This window comes from Elephas maximus, chromosome 3 (assembly GCF_024166365.1).
Source record: "Elephas maximus indicus isolate mEleMax1 chromosome 3, mEleMax1 primary haplotype, whole genome shotgun sequence".
Lineage (NCBI taxonomy): Eukaryota > Metazoa > Chordata > Mammalia > Proboscidea > Elephantidae > Elephas > Elephas maximus.
The window spans coordinates 84,620,437-84,641,958 of record NC_064821.1 but is presented as its reverse complement, the minus strand read 5'-3'; the positions used below and the strand labels follow the sequence as shown (position 1 = coordinate 84,641,958).

At 41.0% G+C, this 21,522-nt stretch overlaps 2 protein-coding genes across 2 annotated transcripts in view; one reads left to right on the top strand and one right to left on the bottom strand.

Moving 5' to 3' along the window:
• ERMAP (erythroblast membrane associated protein (Scianna blood group)) overlaps positions 1-11,819 on the bottom strand; it is a 69,493-nt gene extending 57,674 nt beyond the window's left edge. The window contains exons 1-2 of the mRNA XM_049875533.1: positions 11,432-11,819; positions 11,248-11,301 (exon numbers count right to left, since the gene is read on the bottom strand). Of these exons, the coding sequence (XP_049731490.1) occupies positions 11,248-11,301; positions 11,432-11,819 (442 nt within the window). The remainder of the gene's footprint in view (positions 1-11,247; positions 11,302-11,431) is intronic.
• SVBP (small vasohibin binding protein) lies at positions 11,409-17,986 on the top strand. Its single transcript, XM_049878998.1, has 3 exons — positions 11,409-11,498; positions 12,244-12,399; positions 17,492-17,986. The coding sequence occupies exons 2-3, from the start codon at positions 12,286-12,288 to the stop codon at positions 17,576-17,578; spliced, it is 201 nt and encodes a 66-aa protein (XP_049734955.1). The 5' UTR covers positions 11,409-11,498; positions 12,244-12,285; the 3' UTR covers positions 17,579-17,986.
• Positions 17,987-21,522: the final 3,536 nt, after the last annotated feature.

The window sequence follows — 21,522 nt, the reverse complement described above, 5'->3', positions numbered from 1 at the left end:
CTGTTCTTTATCGAGGCACTTCTTTTTTTAAAAGCTAGAACTAGAACTACCACACGAATCCAGCAATCCCACTCCTTGGAATATACCCTGAAAAAATAAGAGCTTTTACAGGAAGAGATATATGCACACCCATGTTCATTGCAGCACTGTTTACAGTAGCAAAAAGATGGAAGCAACCAAGGTGCCCATCGACAGATGAATGGATAAATAAATTATGGTTTATTCACACAATGGAATACTATGCATCGATAAAGAACAATGATGAATCCGTGAAACATTTCATAACAAGGAGGAATCTGGAAGGCATTATGCTGAATGAAATTAGTCAGTTGCAAGAGAACAAATAGTATATGAGACCACTATTATAAGAACTCAAGAAATAGTTTAAAGAGAGGAGAAAATATTCCTTGATGGTTACAAGAGGGGGAAGGGAGGGAGGGAGAGGGGTGTTCACTAATTAGATAGTAGACAAGAACTATTTTAGGTGAAGGGAAAGACAACACACAATAAAGGAGAGGTCAGCACAACTGGACTAAACCAAAAGCAAAGAAATTTCCTGAATAAACAGAACACTTTGAAGGCCAGCATAGCAGGGGTGGGGGTTTGGGGACCATGGTTTCAGGGGACAACCAAGTCAATTGGCATAATAAAATCTATTAAGAAAACATTCTGCATCCCACTTTCGTGAGTGGCATCTTGGGTCCTAAACGCTAGCAAGTGGCCATCTTAGATGCATCAATTGGTCTCAATCCACCTTCAGCAAAGGGGGCTGAAGAACACCAAAGACACTAGGTAACTATGAGCCCAAGAGACAGAAAGGGCCACATAAACCAGAGACTACACTAGCCTGAGACCAGAAGAACTAGATGGTGCCTGGCTGCAACCGATTACTGCCCTGACAGGGAACACAACAGAGAATCCCTGATGGAGCAGGAGAGCAGGGGGGTGCAGACCTCAAATGCTTGTGAAAAGACCAGACTTAATGGTCTGACTGAGACTAGAATGACCTTGGAGGTTATGGCCCCCAGACCTTCTGTTAGCCCAAGACTGGAACCATTCCCAAAGCCAACTCTTCAGACAAGGATTGGACTAGGCTATAAGAAAATGATACTGGTGAGGAGTGAGCTTCTTGGCTCAATTAGACACATGAGACTACATGGGCAGCTCCTGTCTGGAGGGGAGATGACAAGGCAGAGGGGATAGGAGCTGGCTGAATGGACACGGGGCATACAGGGTGGAGAGAAGGAGAGTGCTGTCTCTATAGGGGGAGAGTAACTAGAAGTATATAGTAAGATGTATATAAATTTTTGAATGAGTGACTGACTTGATTTGTAAACTTTCACTTAAAGAGCAATAAAAATTTTTTAAAAATTAAAAAAAAAAAGAAGACCCTGCACATCCACCACTGATCAGTCTGAAAACCCATAGCATAGGACCTGGCAAATAGTAAGGGCTAAATAATAAATAATAACAATGGCAATAATAATTAAACAAGTGTCTTTAGATAAACCCATGCAGTCCCTGTCACTTGTCCCCTTTTGTTCTTCTCAAATGACATCTAACCATTTCCCCATCTCGTCCTTTAGAATATTTTTGTGACTGAGGAGAGAGGTAAGTGTTTCTCTACCAAACCTGAGGATCCTGGGAAAGTTAAAGGACTAACGGGTGAAGAGAGAGGCAAGAGAAGGGTACTCACCACCTTTGGAATCAGAAGCTATTTGTCCCTCACTAGCAGAGCTGGGAACAGTGGCACTCCCATCCAGGGAGATTAGGAGCCAGGCAGGAGCATCAGGAAGGAGGGTGGGGCTGAGAAAATTTTATGTTTTATTCTAAAGCACAAAGCAGAAGTGCTCCCTCTGCTCCACAGACTCCCCTCTAACTGGTCCTGTAAACCAACAAGCCTCACCCTGCCTGTCTGCCACTGTTAAAGGAACACAGCAAGGAGGAGCTCCCTAAAAGCGAGGGAATCACCGAGCGCCTCCTATGGGAGGGACGTTTGCCCCTCAGCGGCCTGTCCTCCAATGCTAACTGCATAGTGATCCTCTTGGACGTGCCTTGATCCTATCACACCCTTTCTGAAGAGCTTACTCCCTCCCCTTTACTTTTCAAATCAAAGTAAATTTGAAGACGGGTTTCAAGAACACCCACCAAGTAGCCACTTTCTTTAACTCATTGCTTTTAGCTCCAGCTACACTGGACTTGTGCTTTCTGACATGCAAACCTGTTTACTGCCCCCAACATGGGATAAGCCCTACCCTGCCTATCTTACTTTACAGATCCTTAATTGTATTTTCATAATATCCAAAATTATATTTTTAACAATGCATTACATACTTTTACGTGTTTTTGAACTTTATAAAGATGGCAACGCATTGTACATAATTCTCTGATTTTCTTTTTCCCTCAACAGTAATTTCCGAGTCTAGCAGACACCTGTGCTGGCGCACGCTGTGTCTCCTCAGTCTACCCTGTTTCAGTTAGCTGGGCAGGACACTTGCAGGCAACCTGCCAGCCAGCATGTCACCTCAAAGGCCTCACAGCATCTCTTTGCTCATCTGTCTCAGGGCTCTCTACAAAGACTGGGAAGGCTATTCAGGTCGTTTGCAGGTGCACTTCAGGAGCATCAACCAATGATGATGGCAATCTGCAAAATGCTCCAGCCTTGCGTCCTTCAAGACAGTTCTGAGCTGTATTCCACATGACTTTGCAGAGTGTTCCCAGGAGGTTGGAACCCAGTTGCCCACGGCAGTAAGCAGCTGAATAACGCACATTTTGATGGCTTTTCGTCTCACTCTCCCAACTGCCCACTTCTGCTTCCTAGGGTCACCTCCTAAATAAGCCCTTGCACCAAAGTGCTTGTCATCACACTCTGCTTTGGGGGAAGTACATATTAAGACACTGAAATGTGTCCAGTTAATTCACAGAGCTCTAGTACCTTCATTCACTAGTGTATAGCAAACCGTCGCACAAATATTCCAACATTTGTCTAGTCCCTTTTTGACAGAAATGTGGATTGTTTCTTGGGCTTTTGCTTTTATAAAGAGTGTTGGTGTGAACATTCTTGATATGTGTTTCCCAGTGAACATGCACAAGAGTTTCTCTAGGACAGCAGTCCTCAAAGTGTGGACCCTGGGAGCTCCTGAAACCCTCTCAGGAGGCCCTCCAGCCAGGCCAAAACTATGTTCACAATAATGCTAAGACATTATTTGCCTTTTTCACTACATTGAGATTTTCAGTGATGGTGCAAAGGCAGTTGTGGGTAAAACCACTGACATCTTAGCACAAATCAAGGTAGTAGCGCCAAGCTGCGGTAAAAGTTACTAATTTTATTAAATCTTGAGCCTTGAATACGTATCTTTTAAATATACTGTGTAACAAAATGGGAAGTCCACATAGGTATTTCTGCTGCACATCAAAGTATGATGACTTTTTCAAGGAAAAGCACTTCCATGATTGTTTGAGCTGCAAGTTGAACTAGCCACTTTTCTCATGGAACGCCATCTTTACCTGAAAATAAAGCTGATAGACAAACTATCAGACTTAAGTATTTAGGAGACATTTTCTCCAAAATGAACAAAGTGTGCCTGTTACTTCAGAGAAAACCACTGACAATATTTGTTGCCAAAGATAAAATTTGATCTTTGGCTGGAAATTAAAATTTTGGAAAACTCTTTTATCTGCTACTGTCAACTTGATAGCTTCCCAATGCCCAAAGGCTTTTCTGGTGAAATTTTTGTGTTGTTGTTAGGTGCCGTCAAGTTGGTTCCGACTCATAGCGACCCTATGCACAACAGAAGAAAACACTGCCTGGTCCTGCGCCAGCCTCAAAATTGTTGCTATGCTTGAGCCTATTGTTGCAGCCACTGTGTCAATCCATCTCATTGAGGGTCTTCCTTTTTCACTAACCCTCTACATCACCAAGCATGTTGTCCTTCTCCAGGGACTGATCCCTCCTAACAACATGTCTAAAGTACGTGAGACGCTGTCTCACTATCCTTGCTTCCAAGGAGCATTCTGGTTGTACTTCTTCCAAGACAGATTTGTGAGTTCTTTGGGCAATCCATGGTATATTCAATATTCTTCTCCAACACCACAATTCAAAGGCGTCAATTCTTCTTTGGTCTTCCTTATTCACTGTCCAGCTTTCGCACGCATATGAGGCAACTGAAAACACCATGGCTTGGGTCAGTTGGACATTAGTCTTCAAGGTGACATGTTTGCTTTTTAACATTTTAAAGAGCTCTCTTGCAGCCAATCTGCTCAATGCAATGTGTATTTTGAGATTTTTAGTGATGTTAATGTAATTTTTTGATGTTGTATAATGGAATGTGTCAACATTTAGAAAATCTGTATAACTCCACGACTTGCCAAAATTATCCTTTCAAAATACAAATAAAATCAGAAAAACCAAACCCCTTGCCATCGAGTTGGTTCCAACTCATAGCAACCCTAAAGGACAAAGCAGGACTCCCCCATAGGGTTTCCAAGGAGCGTCAGGTGATTCAAACTGCTGACATTTTTGTTAGGAGCCATGGCTCTTAACCACTATGCCACCAGCGTTTCCAAATACAAGATAGGCCAATGGATTTTAATGTACAGAGTATGAAAAAGTTCACTAATACGGTTTCAGATTCTATGTTACAACTAACCTTTAAGGAACTTGTTCAGCTTTATTATAGAATCGAAGATGAATATCCACAATTATTTGAAAAGGCTATTGAAATGCTCCCCCCTTTTCCAATTACATATCTGTGTGAGGCTGGATTTTTTTCATACACTTCAACCACACAGCATATTGCAGGAGATAAAATGCAATAACCAGTATGAGAATCCAGCTATTTTCTATGAAGCCAGACATTTAGAAGATTTACAAAAATGTAAAACAACGCCACTGTTTGCACTAATGTTGTTTCACAAAAGAATTGTTTTTCATAAAAATATGTGATTTATGGTCATATGTAATATGTTTATTATTTCTAGGAAATGGGTTTCTGCTCTGAAATTTTCTTTTTGAACTTCTAATTGCATCAGAGGGATAGACATAGAGATGTAGACATAGATATAGCTATCACTCATAATCCCAGCTCTAGTAATCACTTTTGTTAATATTTAAAAAAAATTTTTTGTTGTTATTGTTGAGAATATACACAATCCAACAATTTCTACATGTACAACTCAGTGTCATTAATTACATTCTTCAAGTTGGACAACCATTCTCCTCTCCTTTTCCATGTTGTTTCCCCCATTATCATAAACTCACTGCCCCCTAAATTTCCTAAATCTTTCAAATTTCTCTTATTAGTTTAATCCCATATAGATAGATCTTAAAACAGCACAATGCTCAAGGCAGAGATTCTTCACTGGGTAAGCTAAACTATTGTTTGATTTTAAGAAGACATCAGAGGATATTTTTGGTTTAAGGTTTAAAGATTATCTCAGGGCTATAGTTTTAGGGGTTCATCCAGCCTCCAGGGCTCCAGAAGTCTGAATTCCATGAGAATCTGAAATGTTGTTCTGCATTTTTCCCCTTTTGATCAGGATTCTTATATAGAATCTTTGATCAAAATGTTCAGTAATGGTAGCCAGGTACCATCCGGTTCTTCTGGTCTCATGGGAAAAGGGGGACAACTGCACCCTTCCCCCATGAGGTGTTTTCATAAGCACCGCTATGTCAATTTTTTTACATATTGCTGTAAAAAAATAAGCATAGTGCACTAATGAAAATACCTTGCAGGGGAGGGTGCAGTTGGCAAACAAACACAGAAGGCATGTGTTTTTTGTAAAAACATGGTATATTATAGCTGGAATTTGCTTTAAAATATTGCAGGAAAAAAAAAAGGTGGGGGGACAGATTAAAATAAAAATTAGCGAAATGTCAAAGTTTCCAGAATTGAAGACTATCAGTTTCCTGATTGAAAGAGGGCACCACGTGCCTAGCACAATGAATGGAAGAAGACTCAACCAGGACCCATCATTATGCAAGCACAGAACACCAAGGATGAAAAAAAAAAAAAAATCCTGAAAGCTTCCAGAAATAAACAAGGAAAAATTACATAAGAAGTAACAGAAATAAGAATGAATTAAAGTTCTCAAGAGTAACAGCCACATGAAAAGCTAGCTTAGCTACCAGTGAATAGCTATCTTCAAAATTCTGAGGGAAAATTACTTCCAACCTGGAATTCTATACCCCACCAAACTGTCAATCGTGCCATTCTTAGACAGCAAGGTCTCCAAAATTTTTCCCCCATGAACTTCTTCTGAGGAAACTACTAGAGGGATATGCTCCTTTAAAATGAGAGAATAAACCAAAAGTGGAAGAAGATTCACGGAATATAAAATCCAGGGATTTGGCACAGGAGAGCAGAGAAGAGAATCCCCAGCATGTGGTTAGGGGAAGTCCTAGGACAACAGCTGCAGCTGCACATCAAGGCAAAGAAGACAGTTTGGAGGGAGAGGTGGCAGGGTTGAAGGTGGGATGTCTATAAGAAAAAAAAGACAGAGACACCACCAATAGATCATCTTATTTCTGCGACCAGACAGATGTTTTATAGTCCTGATGAAAAGCTTGCAGAAGGATTAGTAATAGATGCCTAAATAATTGAGCAACTTTTTTGTAAAGGCAATTTTTGACTCCAGAAAACAAAAAATAGTTGTTCAAGAAAACAAACGTAATCCTAGTACGGGATATACCTCAGCTGTAAAAAATATTCCATAGCTCTATTACTGTAAACTCTGACTAGTAATTCAACCAGTAATTGTGACATAAGTATATTTGGAGGGGAGGAAACATATGGGGAGGGGACTAGAAATGCTAAATCCAAAGTAGGAAGTCAGTAGTAAATGCAAAAAAATTGATAAATCATAAAATACAAAAACAACAACCAAAAAAAATGTGGCCATCGAGTCGATTCCAATTCACGGCGACCCCATGTGTTACAGAGTAGAGATGTGCTCCATAGGGTTTTCTTGGCTATAATCTTAAAGGAAGTAGATCGTCAGGCCTTTCTTCCAAGGTACTGCTGACTGGGTTCGAACCACCAGCCTTTAGCTTGGTAAAAACCAAAAAAAAAAAAACAAACCCAGTGCCGTGGAGTCGATTCCAACTCATAGAGACCCTGTAGGACAGAGTAGAACTGCCCCATAGAGTTTCCAAGGAGCACCTGGTGGATTCAAAGTGCTGACTCTTTGGTTAGCAGCCGCAGCACTTAACCACTACACCACCAGGGTTTTTAGGCAAGCACAAATTGCACATTATTTAGAGATATGGAGGTAAACAGTAGTAAAAGCAGCGCATAGTGGTTGTCTCCGGGAAGTGGGACGTGAACAGGAAGGGGAGGGTTGAGGCAGGAGTGCTACTATTTGACTCTAAGTTATTTATGTCTATTACGTTGCAAAAAATTGACATTCAATAAATAAATTTTAAAATAACAGAGAGCTAGTACCTCTGGCAGGCCATCTGTGAAACAGGCTTTTAGATTTATTTTTCCAAGACTACAACAGACTCCACCTTATGCCATTACAACTTCCATCCCACAGAGAATTCTGCAGCCTGGCTAAGAGTCTGCTGATGGTTCTCTTCAAGGGCATAAGCTGATGGAGGAAGAAGAGCAGGGAGAGAACCTTCACACGTGGTGTTCAGGCTCTACGTTCACTTGCTCCTGGCTCTAACCTTCACTTTCCTGATGAACCCCAAACTAGTGTCCCCAGTCCTGACCTCTTGCCCTTCAAAGTCCCATACTTCTGATATTTTCTCTCTGTGTCTCTCTCTCCCTCTCTCATAAACACACACACACACCTAAAATCCTCTTCCCACCTCTTCCCACGCCAGCTCCTCACAACTTCTCCACATTTATCAGTGGCTCAGGGACACTACACTTTCCAATCCTCCCGTGTCATTTCTTCCCACCCCTTTATTCTCTATGTCCAGTCTTTACTGGCTTTTTAAAGCCTGCCAAAGTCCCCTGTCCTGTCTCCAGCTGCAATCTAGTCCAGAGCTTATATGAAATACCTTTATAAACTGTACAATGTGACACAAATGTTAAATACCATGATTATGCTAAGGTTTTGAAATAGCCTCTGGCTTGGTTACTTTTATTAATAATAACAATACAAATTAATACTTGTACAACACTTAAAAATAACATTTATCGTACTTTCTCCTGATTGCTAAAGTATAAATGTTTATTGCAGGAATTTTAGAAAATACAGAAAATTACAAAGAAGATAAAATATGATCCCTAGTCTTGGGGAGGGAGGAAGGGAGAGGGGTATTCACTAATTTGAGAGCAGACAAGAAGTATTTTAGGTGAAGGCAAAGATAACACACAATACAGGAGAGTCAGCACAACTGGACTTAACCAAAAGCAAAGAAGTTTCCTGAATCAACTGAACGCTTCAAAGGCCAGAGTACCAGGAGCAGAGGTTTGGGGACCATGGTTTTGGGGGACACCTAGGTCAATTGGCATAATAAAATCTATTAAGAAAGCATTCTGCATCTCACTTTGGAGAGTGGTGTCTAGGGTCTTAAATGCTAGCAAGTGGCCTCTAAGATGCATCAATTGGTCTCAATCCACCTGGAGCAAAGTAGAATGAAGAATGCCAAAGACAGCAGGTAATTATGAGCCCAAGAGACAGAAAGGACCACATAAACCAGAGACTACATGAACCTGAGACCAGAACTAGATGGTGCCCGGCTGCAACTGATGACTGCCCTGACAGGGAACACAACAGAGAACCCCTGAGAGAGCAGGAAAACAGTGGGATACATACCTCCAATTCTGGTAAAAAGACTAGACTTAATGGTCTGAGACTAGAGAGACCCTGGGGGTCATGGTCCCCAGAACTTTCTGTTACCCCAAGATGGGAGCCATCCCCAAAGCCAACTCTTCAGACAGGGATTGGACTGGACTGTGGGTAGATAATGATACTGGTGAAGAGTGAGCTTCCTGGATCAAGTAGACACATGAGGCTATGTGGGCAGCTCCTGTCTGGAGGGGAGATGAGAAGGCAGAGGGGATCAGAAGCTGGCCAAATGGACACGAAAACAGAGATGGAGGGGAGGAGTGTGCTGTCTCATTAGGGCGAGAATAACTAGGAATATATATAGCAAGGTATATATAAATTTTAGTATGAAAGACTGTCTTGATTTGTAAGCTTTCACTCAAAGCACAATAAAAATTAAAAAAAAAAAAAATGATCCCTACTCTTAAGGCAACCTATAACCAAAAAAACCAAACCCGTTGCCTTGGAGTTGATTCCAACTCATAGCAACCCTATAGGACAAAGTAGAGCTGCCCCATAGGGTTTCCAAGGCTGTAATGTTTACAGAAGCAGGCTGCCACAGCTTTCTCCAGTAGAGTGACTGGTGAGTTTAAACAACTGACCTTTTGGTTAGCAGCCAAGCACTTAACCACTGCACCACCAGGGTTACTTAAGGCAATTTGGATTAACATTTTGGTGTGTTTTCATCCACTTTCTTTCATATGTATATAATGGTCTTTTTTACAACAATAAATACTGTGATTATACTGTATATGCCTCTTTACAGCTTTTTCATTTGATGTACTAAAAATATTTTATCACATCAATATTCTTTTATGTCATTTTAATGGCTGCATAGAATTCCATCATGGCTATGCTATCATTTATTTGAGGGCAGTGGTGGCTCCGTGCTACAATTCTTGCCTGGAGAAACCCAGGTTTGATTCCTGGCCAATGCGCCTCATGTGCAGCCACCCCTTGAATGTCAGTGGAGGCTTGCGTATAGCTATGATGTTGACCGATTTTCAGTGGGTCTTCCAGACTGAGGCAGACTAGGAAGAAAAGTCTAGTGATCTCCTTCTGGAAATCAGGCAATGAAAACCCTATGGATCACAAGAGTCCATGTTCCCTTGTGCATGGGGTTGTTATGACGCAATGGCAGCTCACAACTACAATCATTTATTTAATCAGCCCCTGTTATAAATATTTTGGTTGTTTCTAATGTTTTAGTCTTAGAAACTAAGTGTCATGACCATCTCTGATGATTTCCTTAGGAAAACTTCTTAGAAGTGGATTTATTGAGTCAAAGGTTGTGCTCATTTTCAAGGCTTTGATACCTAGTGCTAAACTGGCCTCCAGAAAGGTTTTAACAATTCACTGTGACTGAAAGTGTATGAGTGCCCATCTGGGCTACACCTTCACCGTTTTGCTTAGTATCTATCATTTGTTTCAATTCTTGTGAAGTTGATAGAGGAATGAAGTAGTGGGGCTAAACCTATTTTCCTTTGGATCAGCCGTTGCCCTGTTAATCCTCTCTGAAATACTTGGTCTGGCACTTATTAACTCTGTAACCTTGAGCAAATCACTTAAGTTACCTACCAGTGCCTGGGTTCCCTTCTCTGTAAATGGGGATAATAGTACATACATCAGGCATTGCTGGTTCAGCAGAATTCTTACCTTCAATGTGGAAGACCTGGGTTTGATTCCTGGTCAATGCACAGCCACCTCTCAGTAGAGGCTTTGTGTGTTGCTAGGATGCTAAACAAGTTTCAGTGGAGCTTACAGGCTGAAAGACTAGGAAGAAAGGCCTGACAACCTACATCCAAAAATCAGGCAATGAAAACCCTGTGGATCACAATGATCGGATCTGCAACCCATCGTGGGGATGGTGCAGCACCAGCGTTTCCTTCCGTTATGCATGGGGTCAACAAAAGCTGGGGGCCAACTCAGTAGCAGCCAACAAGTATATACCCCATATGGTTATTACTAGGAATAAATCTGCAGGTAAATGAGCTAATGCCTAGAACAGTGCCTAAGTTCATATGAGGATCAGTTATTATTAGACCGAATACGATTTCCGTTGTCCAAGTGCTTATTATCTATCATTTTCTTCAATCCTTGCTGATCAAATGAAAAATGATAGGCAGTTATTTTAATTTACATCTCCTTTATTATCTTTTTTTTTTCTTTTTATTATCAGTGAACTTGAACGTCTTTCTGTGTTTACTGGCCATTTGTACTGTCAACATTTCCTTTTTCCAAGCACTGCGGCAAACAGGATCTCACGGGACCCTCCTAATAAATTTGTGAATTAATAAAGCGGCAATCACCATCCCCCACTTTTCTAATTAAGAAAATGAGATTCAGAAAGTTAAAACTCTAGTCCCAAGTTTCAGATCTCACCCTTCAAAGTCTAGCAGCTGTCCCAGAAAACCTTCCCGGGAAAAGCTTTTCGTTAGTGGTAATACCCCTTCCTCATGCCAACACCTGCTTCCAGGCGTACTCTCTGCGCACGCCCGCCGTTCGTAGGTGGAGAAAGGCCTTAAAGCGCGGCGGCGCTCCGCTCCTCCAACCCCAGCGCCCGGCCCCGCCCCCGGCCCCGCCCACCCCGAAGGGAGGTGGGCTCCCAACGCTAGATCCAGAGGTAGGGAAAAGGCATAGATTTCCGAGCCCCCGATTGAAGATCGGTTTGGGTCCGCGTCTGGGACGCAGCGTAAGCCACACAGTCCGGAGGTTTGGTAGGCAAACGCATAGATTTCCGAGCCCTTCGATCGGCGGCGACGGCTCGGGCCCTCGGTGTCCTTCCGCCATTTTGCACCTGAAGAGGGCGGGAGGTGGGAGCTTCCCCTTGGGGCTGGGTGGCCAAGGGCGGGCCGGGGCGGGGTCGGGAGGCGGTGGGCGGGCCGGGGCGGGCTGTGGGGCCTAACAGTGAGGTGCCCAGCGAGGAAGGCGCCGGGGTAGGGTGCCCTGCGGGAAGAGTTGAGCTGGTAACGCTCAGGCTGGACCGTAGTGGGAAAGCCCTGCCCTGACGGCCAGAGACGGGGTGCGAGGCCGGGCATGCCGGCTGCGAGACTTCGGCCTGCTTGTCCCTCCTGGGCCTCAGTGTCATAATAATAACAGCCCCTCGCCGGTTCAGCGCTCTACAGTGTGTGAAATTCATTCACGTCGATTTTCTTATATGGTTCTTACACAGTAGTTCTTGAGGGAGAAAACTAAAGCTCAAAGTGAGGAGATTTGCTTTTAGAGGGAGTTCTACTCTGCCCTACAGGGTCGCTATGAGTCAGAATCAACTCGACAGCAGTGGGTTTGGTTTGGAGCCACGCCGTGGCTGTGGGACTTAAATTTTACTCCTCCAAATCCGGGGCTCTTCCCACAGGCGGCTCTGCCTCAGCTGTCAAAGGAAGGGGCCGAGCTAGGGGTTAGAATGGAGAGTGACTGACGGCTCTTTCTGTTGTTTTTTAAGTTCAGCCTTTTTCTGTGCAGATCAGCAGGTCAGAGCTGACTTAAGTATTGAGAAGCCCAGCCATGGATCCGCCGGCACGTAAAGAAAAATCCAAAGTTAAAGAAACTGTCAGCAGAGTTGAGAAGGCCAAGCAGAAATCGGCTCAGCAGGAGCTGAAACAAAGACAAAGAGCAGAGGTGAGATTGTACATGATACTGTGGAGTCGATTCCAACTCTTATCGACCGTATAGGACAGGGTAGAACTGCCCCATGGGGTTTCCAGGGAGCGGCTGCTGGATTCTAGCTGCCGACCTTCTAGCAGCCGTAGCTCTTAACTACTGCACCACCAGGGCTCCAGAAGTGAGATTAAGGAGGGGGAAGTCTGTATACCTGTAGTCTGCTGAGAGATGATAATGGAGTAGAGGAATAGAGAGAACTGTGATGGGGAGCCCTACTAGCCTCCAGGAAAGATAGGTATTCTCCCAGGTTTAGAGGAGATCATTGAGGTCCAGAATGATGAAGTGGCAGCTTGATTCACATGCCCAGTTAGTGTCAGAACACGGATCAGAGCCAGGTCTCCCAAGGACTCCTGGTTTAGAGCTTTTGTGGTTGGGACCTGAGGGAATGAGGAAAAGAGAAAGAGAAGGAATAGGTAAGGGTGAGGGTGAGAGACAGAAAAAGCAAGTGTCAGACACTCCGTGGCACAGATGTACTGGCTTTGGCCCTGAAAGTTGCTGATTATCAGGAAGTAAAGACCTAAAATCTAAACCCAACAAAGTGCTCGTTTGTTCTCTCAACACCTAAAATCAATTTGAGAATACAAATCTTAAACTGTTACACTGTCTATGCTGCGCCACATTCAGACCTGAGTATTTTAGTTTAGTGTTTAATATCAGGAAAAAGCTTTCTGGTCTTTTTTCTCTTTGTATTCTTTTTTGTTTATTCCTTTTTTTGAGAAATGAAAAAATACAGAATATTATAACAAATAGCTGGCTACTCAGCACCCCAGATTGGTAGTGGTTAGCGTTTTGTCATATTTGCTTGGAGTCTTTTTAAAATTAGATAAAACCTTATATGTAAATTTAAAGTCACCTTTGTTCATTTCCTGTCTTATACCCTTTTCCTCTCTCTATGGGCAATCACTATTACGGGTTTTTTAAATACTCTTAACATTCAAATATATTGATAGATACCTTGAACAATATACAATATTATGTTGTTTTTTTAAACATTAATAAAAAAATGCATGTTTCTACATTTTGTTTACATTATGTTTTTATAAAACTCCACGTTAATATGAGTTATTCCTCTTGACTGCTTGTAGTAGCCTGTTTTGTGAATACACTTTATTTGGTATATTTACCCATTCCTCCAGTGATGGACTTTTAGGTTATTTATAGGTTTTTGTTCTCGTTTTCTGCTATTACAAACTCTGCTGTAGTGAAAACCTTTTAGATGTTTCCTTTGGCACCTATGCTAGAATTTCTCTAGGGCTATAACTAGAAGTAGAGTTATTGGGTCATAAGATATGTACATTTTCAATTTTACCATTGTGTGCCATCAAGTCGATTCCGACTCATAGGGACCCTATATGACAGAGTAGAACTGCCCCATAGGGTTTCCTAGGCTGTAATCTTTATAGGAGCAGATTGCCAGGCCTTTTCTCCTGCAGAGCTGCTGGTGAGTTCGAACCACCCACCTTTCAGTTAGCAGCCGAGTGCTCAATCGTTGTGCCACCAGGGCTCCAGCACAGAGAAAGCACTTAATAAACAGTAGTGATTATTATCAGGAATTATTGTGCTTCCAAGCAGTTGGTTTCCTTTCATTTTGTGGACTCTCAAACAACTGACCGTGTTTATGTTAACTTGCAGAATTGTAATGTATCTTTATAAACCTTAAATTCTTCCTGGAACAAGATGGGAATATAGATATAAAATACATGACACCATGAGGTAGGAAATGTTATCCTCACTTTATAGTGAAGTGACGTGACTAGAGTCCTGCAGTTAATGAGGGGCAGAACTGGGATCTAAACACAGAACTTCTGACCCTTGTCAGAACAGCTGCTTTGCGGTGGTCTTTATCTGTATTGCCTGGGATGTAATTTCTTAAAACAGGAATGTGTCAAGACCCCTTGGCAGAATGAAGACACAGTTACCATTCAATTCTGTAAAGATGCCACATTCCAGAAAGTTAGATGTGAAAGAGAGATGTGAACGGGAGCTGAAGGCACATTTGGCAGTTGAAGCTGCATTTGACACTGTCCGTCACCTTTTCCTTCTTGAAAGTCTTTCATTCCTTGGCTTGGACACTCTGACCCATTTTGAGTTTCTTCTTTCTTTGCTTATTTCACTTATTTATTTTCTACTTATTTTCCCCTTTTTACCATTCTGTCTCCTTGATCTGGTTGTCTCTAAGAGGCTATTTAGTATCCCTTTCAGTCTGTAGCATAGTGATATGCACATTACAAATGCTAATTAAGTAGTTATTAAATGATAAAGTAGAAGTTTATGTTTATATATGTACATATACACACACACATACAATACACACACACAGTGGGTATATGACGCAGCCTCACTTGTGGACTGCTACTGAGCTTCCTTAGAAGGAAGCTGAAACCAGGCTCCCTTTAAGTAGCCTGTAAGGAGGTTCTTGATGTGGCTTGAGATACCCCCCCTGAATTGTCATCCGAGAGCGGTGCACATCAGGTGTTCACTCATGGGGGCAAGGAAAAAAAGGATTGCCCATCATTCATGTCAGTGGAATTTGGTGGAAAGAGATAGGCAGATATCTGAAGTGAATCATTAGTATGTATCAATGTTAGTATGAACATCGATTGACTAAAGAACCATTTTCCTGATTGATGAAAAATAACTCAGTTCTGTTCACCTACCCCTGCTAGGGACAGTGCTGGTTTAGTGGTAGAATTCTTGCTTTCCATGTGGGAGACCCTGGTTCGATCCCCAGCCGTTGCACCCCATGCGTAGCCACCACCCATCTGTCAGTAAAGGCTTTTATGTTGCTGTGATGCCGAACAGGTTTCAGCAGTGCTTCCAGATTAAGATGGAGTAGAAGACAGAGCTGTCGATCTACTTCCAAAAAATGAGACCAGGCAGCGTTTAGTTCCGTTGTGCATGGGGTCACCATGGGTTGGGGGCCAATGTATATAATATATAGTGTCTATGTAGTGCTTAATAAAAATTAAAGAGAAAAAATTGTATTAGTGTATATATACAGTTAAGGAAGAATAAAACACACACCCTTGTACCTACCTCCCAATTAAAGAAATAGGTGATGACCAGTAACTTGGAAGCTCTGCATATTCCTCTCTAGTCGTGCTCCCAGCCGTCCCACTAGACATAACCTCTTAATTTTAGGCTGATCATTCCCTTGCTGTTCTGTATTAGTTTACTACTTCTATAAAAAAAATCCTTAAATAATGTTTTTAACAACATACTGTGTAATTTTGCATGTTTCTGAACATTATATATGTCACTACTCTGTGACTGGCTTTCTTCACTCAGCATTATGTTTTTTTTCAGAATCATTTGTGTTGTTTGTAATTATTTTCATCACTGTGCAATTCCATTTTTCTTAAAGATTATAGGATCATTCAAGCTTTCTATTTATTCTAGTCCATTTTGATCATTTTACTTTTCCTAGGAATTTCATTTAAATTTTCAAATTTATTGGTACAAATTCATGTTTTGTTTTAATCTCTGTTGCATCAGTAGCTGTATTCTCTTTTTAGTTCCTAATCGTGTTTTTTTGTGCTACTCTCTTTTTAGCTTGATCATTCATGCCAAAGGTTTGTGGGTTTTTTTAGTATTTCCAAAGAACTCTCTTGCAGTTTTGGTGATCCTGTTTTTGGTTGCTATTTCATTAACTTTTGCTCTTATTTTATATTTTCTATTCGTCCCAGTTCTCAATCTTTTTTTCCTTTTCTTCTTTTCAGTTAACCAAGTTATACCTCCCTTCATTTTTTTCTTCTGTAAGTTGGGAAGTTTTATGATCTGTTTCCATTCTTTAGTAGATAGATTGATTATTCCTAAGATAAAGAAATGGTGAGGAATAAGATAGAGACCCTGCTTTTCATCTTAGAATGCCTTTCACTGTCTCCTTTTCACCCCACTGCCTGCCCTAGGTCATATTCCTACTACTATCTCCCTGGACTATTAAGATAAAAAAAAAAAAAAAAAAATACCTCCTACAAAAAAACTGTTCCTGTCTAGTCAATTCTGACTCATGGCATCAGAGGCAGATCACCAGGCCTTTCATCAAGGCACATCTGGGTGGGTTCAAATCACCAACCCTTTGGTTAGTAGTTGAGCACTTAACCAATTGTGCCACCCAGTGACTCCAGATACTCCTAAGTGGCCTATAATCTCTCTTCTCCCCACTCCATCCTTCACCTGCCTCCGGCTATCTTTGCCAAAGCAGATGTAATCAAGGTGCTCCCCTGCACACGTATCTTTACTAGCTCTCCATAGTCAGTCAGATAAAAGTCCAGATGTCTTAGCATGGCATTTAAGGCCTCAACATACTTTTCTTGCTTTTTCCAGCTCCCCAATCCCTACTCTATTAATATCCTTCGTATTAGCTGACTTGGAGTTCCCAGAACTGATCCCATACTTTTCTATTATATTTATTTACTCATAATATTTCCCCCTGGATCATTTATCATGTCGCATCCTCAATCTCTGCCTGCTTAAATCGTACCAATCCTTTAAAGGCCAAATCAAGCCACCTCACTGCTTTTTCTGATTCCCCAAATGGAATTACACCTTTTCCTCACTTATCGACAGTCTCATTATCTGACATTTCACATTTATGACAATAGTAAAAAATCTACTATCTGACTATTTTGTGCATTAACAACGTATGTCTGGTGGTAACGAACACCAAGGTGTGAGGCGACAGTAACACTGGCTGTGATGATTAAGGTTATGTGTCAACTTAGCTAGGCCATGATTCTCAGTAGTTTAGCAGTTATTTAATGATGTAATTTGACAGTTATGTGATGATGTAGTCATCCTCCATTTTGTAATCTGATGTGGTCATCCTCCATTTTCACATAATGCTGATTTTTGCATAACAACCTGGTTTTTGGAACCTAACCATGTCAGTAAGTGAGGAGTGGGTGTAGTATCTACCTTTCTTATTCCCATATCACTATCCCTGCATTACTGGTGCAGTTCTGAAATTTTCAAATGATAAAGCCTACTGTGTCTGAAAATATGTTGAGCCCTAGCTTCCATTGCTAACATATTTTTGCCTCCCATTCAGATCTATGCCCTCAACAGAGTCATGACAGAACTGGAGCAGCAGCAGTTTGATGAGTTCTGTAAACAGATGCAGCCTCCTGGAGAGTGAGTCATCTCTGTGTTCAAACTAGATGGGACCCTGGAAGCTGTTTGAGCCTTTTTATCAGTTTTAAGCTGAGATGGCTCATTTGGAGCCTTACAGAACTGGACAAAAAGACATTTGTGTTATCTCTAAAACTGGAGAAATCTGAACTTAATTCCTGTATGTAGCTTCTACTTCACTGGTTCCTCCCATCTGAATTGGCCCAATGCTTGCTGAAGAGACATTTTCTTCTAAGACAGTAGATTTTTTAAAACCTTTTTTTATTGTTTGAGAAAATCAATGTTTCTTGCGAAGCTGTTTATCTTTACCAAAAACGCAAATAAAATATTAATAAAATGTTCATTTGTTCATACTTTAGCTTGGGGGTGCCTAGCTGTAGAAAGGGGAGCCAGAAAAAATGTAATAGGTAAGAAAAGTTGAGGTATATAGAGGAAACCCTTTCTCCTTCAGGAGAGAAGAGGAAAAAACATGGCTGCTTCCAGTTTTCATTCTTCCTAGGGCTAAAACTCTGCAGACCCTGCTGATCGTAAGTTTTTAGCCACAAAAATGTGGCTCTCTACTCCCAGATTACCCACTAGTCAGGGCTAGCATCTCGAAGCTAAGATTCTCCTTACCCTTGTGATTGTAGATACCTGGCAGCAGGCTTGCACCCCCAGGGAGAAGGGCTTGCAGGTGATTTTTTTTGTTTTTCAGTTTTAGGGATACTTTATCAGGCCTAGAAACAGACTTGTGATGAGCATATTCAGACTCATCCATCAGGAATTAGTCATCCAGCCACCTACCTGCCAGTTTGAGGTGTAGAAATGTAAAGCTGTTTCTGCTTCAGACGTTTGTATCAGGAATGGTGGTTATTGTAATGCTGAGGAATAGGAGAGATTGTTCTTTCAGGATATTTCATTTCTAGGTATTCCTTGGGAGTAGGGGAAAGAAGCTATTTCAGAGAACTGAGTAAGTTTGGAAATAAGGCAGATGGCTTAGAGAGGGTAAAAGAGCCAAACACTGCCACTTCCTTTACTCTCCAAGCTGGGAATGCCTGTCTTTTCCCGATGTGCTGGGAACATCCCCACATCCTCTGTCTCTCTCTGCTGCCTCCGAAGTCACTGTGAATATTGTTACCATTGCTTTGGCTTCATTCAGGAGCAAACTGGGGAGTAAGTGGGGGGTAAGGAACTTGCTGCCACTGTGGAGAATGTGTTTTTGAGATCCCAAGTTATAATTAAGGATGATCTCTACATAGATTATCCTTGTAAATGGTAATTAGGTTTTATAGTGCCCTGCTGAATTGGGGTTGAATTATCTTATTTATTTATTTATTTTAGGACTGGTGATTGGCGGAAGCTATCCTTATAACTTAAGGAAAACTTGTGATGTGCTAGAAAGGGCATGGTTTCTGGAGTCAAATGACCTAGGGTGAAATACTGGTTCTACTTTGGATAAGTTATTAACTTCTCTAAGCCTCATTTTTCTCATTATATAATGGAATAATTCCTTCCTTTCAGGACCATTGTTGAGAATTACATAAAATAATGTATGTAATAGATCTTCAGCAAATGTTACTTCCCTTTCCAACCACCTTTCAGACTGTTTCATGGGAAATGTTTCAAATTTCAAATAACCAAGTAATACATGAGCTGGAAATTGCCTATATTTTCCCAACTGGTGCTGGGAACATCTCAAGCTGTCCCCGTGTCCTCTTTGTCTCCCTGCTGAGTGTTGGAACATGAGTGTTGGCAAGATTCTGTTCATTAGTTGGGAAGTACTTGAATTATGTCTCAGTCTTGAGTACATTTTGTCTTGGAAAAATAGTAGGGCAGAGATTTTCAAACTCAGATGGTTGTGAAATCAGTTTAATAGATCATGAATCATGACCAGCTTTTCTTTTTAATGAAAGAATAGACAATATCACATGTGGTAAGGATATTTCATGAAGCTTTTGCTTCAGTCTTATATACACTTATGAATGTATATACTGAGTTTGATGTAAAAGTTATTTCTTACCTGTGAGTTGTGGTCAGAAACGTTTGAGATACAAAAAAATTCCTGAACCAAGACAGGAATGGATCATCTTTTTATTCACATTATAAAGAAAAAACTTTTCATCTTCTACCTCTGAGAAATACCAGAGTAAGGGCAACAGAGGCCTTGGCATCCATAATTGGAATAGCACTGAATTCCATTGAATGCCAAGGCTCTTATATGCATAATCAGTGAAAATCAGGCACACACCATTTTTGTGTACCTGCCTGGAATTTCCTAACCTTGACATGATTCCTTCCCAGTTTCTCAGAGATAAGAGGAGATATTTGTTTTTTAATTGTGCTTTAGATGAAGGTTTACAGACTAAATTAGTATCTCATTAAATAATTTAATACATATATTGTCTTGTGACATTGGCTGCCAACCCCACGACGTGTCAACACTCTCCCCTTCTCATCCTTGGGTTCCCCATTACCAGCTTTCCTGTCCTCCCTGCCTTCTCGTATTTGCCCCTGGGTTCTGTGCCCATTTAGTTTTGTTTTATGGGCCTGTCTAATCTTTGGCTAAAGGGTGAACCTCAGGTGTGGCTTCAGTACTGAGTTAAAAGGGTGTCGTCTGGGGCCCTACTTTCAGGATTTTTCCAGTCTCTGTCAGATAAGTAAGTCTGGTCTTTTTTTGTGTTAGAATTTTGTTCTACATTTTTCTTCAGCTCTGTCCAGGACCCTCTATCGTGGTACCTGTCAGGGCAGTTGGTGGTAGTAGCTGGGCACTATCTAGTTGTGCTGGACTCAGTCTGGTGTAGGCTGTGGTAGTTGTGGTCCTTTAGTCCTTTGGACTAATCTTTCCCTTATGTCTTTGGTTTTCTTCATTCAAGAGGAGATATTTTTGAAACCCTGAATCAAAAAATTAATAATGAGAGCACTGACTTTGGAAGTTAGGCTGCTGGGTTTGACTCCGGTCCACCACTTACTAATTGTGTGAATTTTGGGCAAGCTATAATCTCCCGAAGTCTGTGATTCTCAAACTTTTTGGCCTCAGGACCTCCTTACACTCTAGAAATAATTGAAGACCCCAATTATGTTTATGTGGGTTATGTCTATCATATTTGTTGTTAGAAATTAAAAAGCTTAAAAATATTTATTAATGCATTAAAAATAGCAAAAATGCATTATAAGTTAGCAAATAATATTTTTTATGAAAAATAATTATTTCCCCAAATAATCATTTAGTGAGAAGGATAGCATTGTTTTACAGTTTCGCAAATCTCTTTCATACCTGGCTTAATAGCAGACAGCTGGATTCTCAATCTGCTTCTGCATTCTGGATTCTCATAATATTTTAGTTGAAGTAAATGAAGAAAATCCAGCATCACACAGCTATGTACTTGGGAAAGAGAAGAGTTATTTTAATATTTGGATAATTTTAGTTTTCTTCTTTGGTACTGCACCAAAACTCAGCAAGTGGTAGTTTCTTAAAGGTTAGTTGCAACATGGGATCTAATGCCATTATCAATGAAGTCCTTGTACTCTGTTACACTAAAAATTCCTTGGTCTTTGATTATTGTCCTTTGAATCAATCTTTTATCCAGGCATGATTTGTGGCATCATTCATTGGTCATTTAGAAAATATTGCTCCAATGATCTTCCAAATGTTGACACATTTCATTATACAACTTCAAAAGTACACGTTCATTAATATCCCCACCAATCTAATCAGAAAAGGCTTTGAGTATTGGGAAACTGTCAAGCTCATGGTGGTGGATACAAGTTTTTCAAACTTTTAATTGTCACTTGAAAGCTAAAATTTTATCCTTTGCAACAGAAACTTGTTTTTCTTGAAGCGACAGGCTCACTTAGTTCATTTTGAAGAAAACCAAATATCCAAGTCTGAACAACCTTAGTTTGTCTGTCGTCCTTTGGTGTTTCATGAAAAAAGCAGCTAATTAAGCTCAAACTCAAATGCTTTTCTTTGAC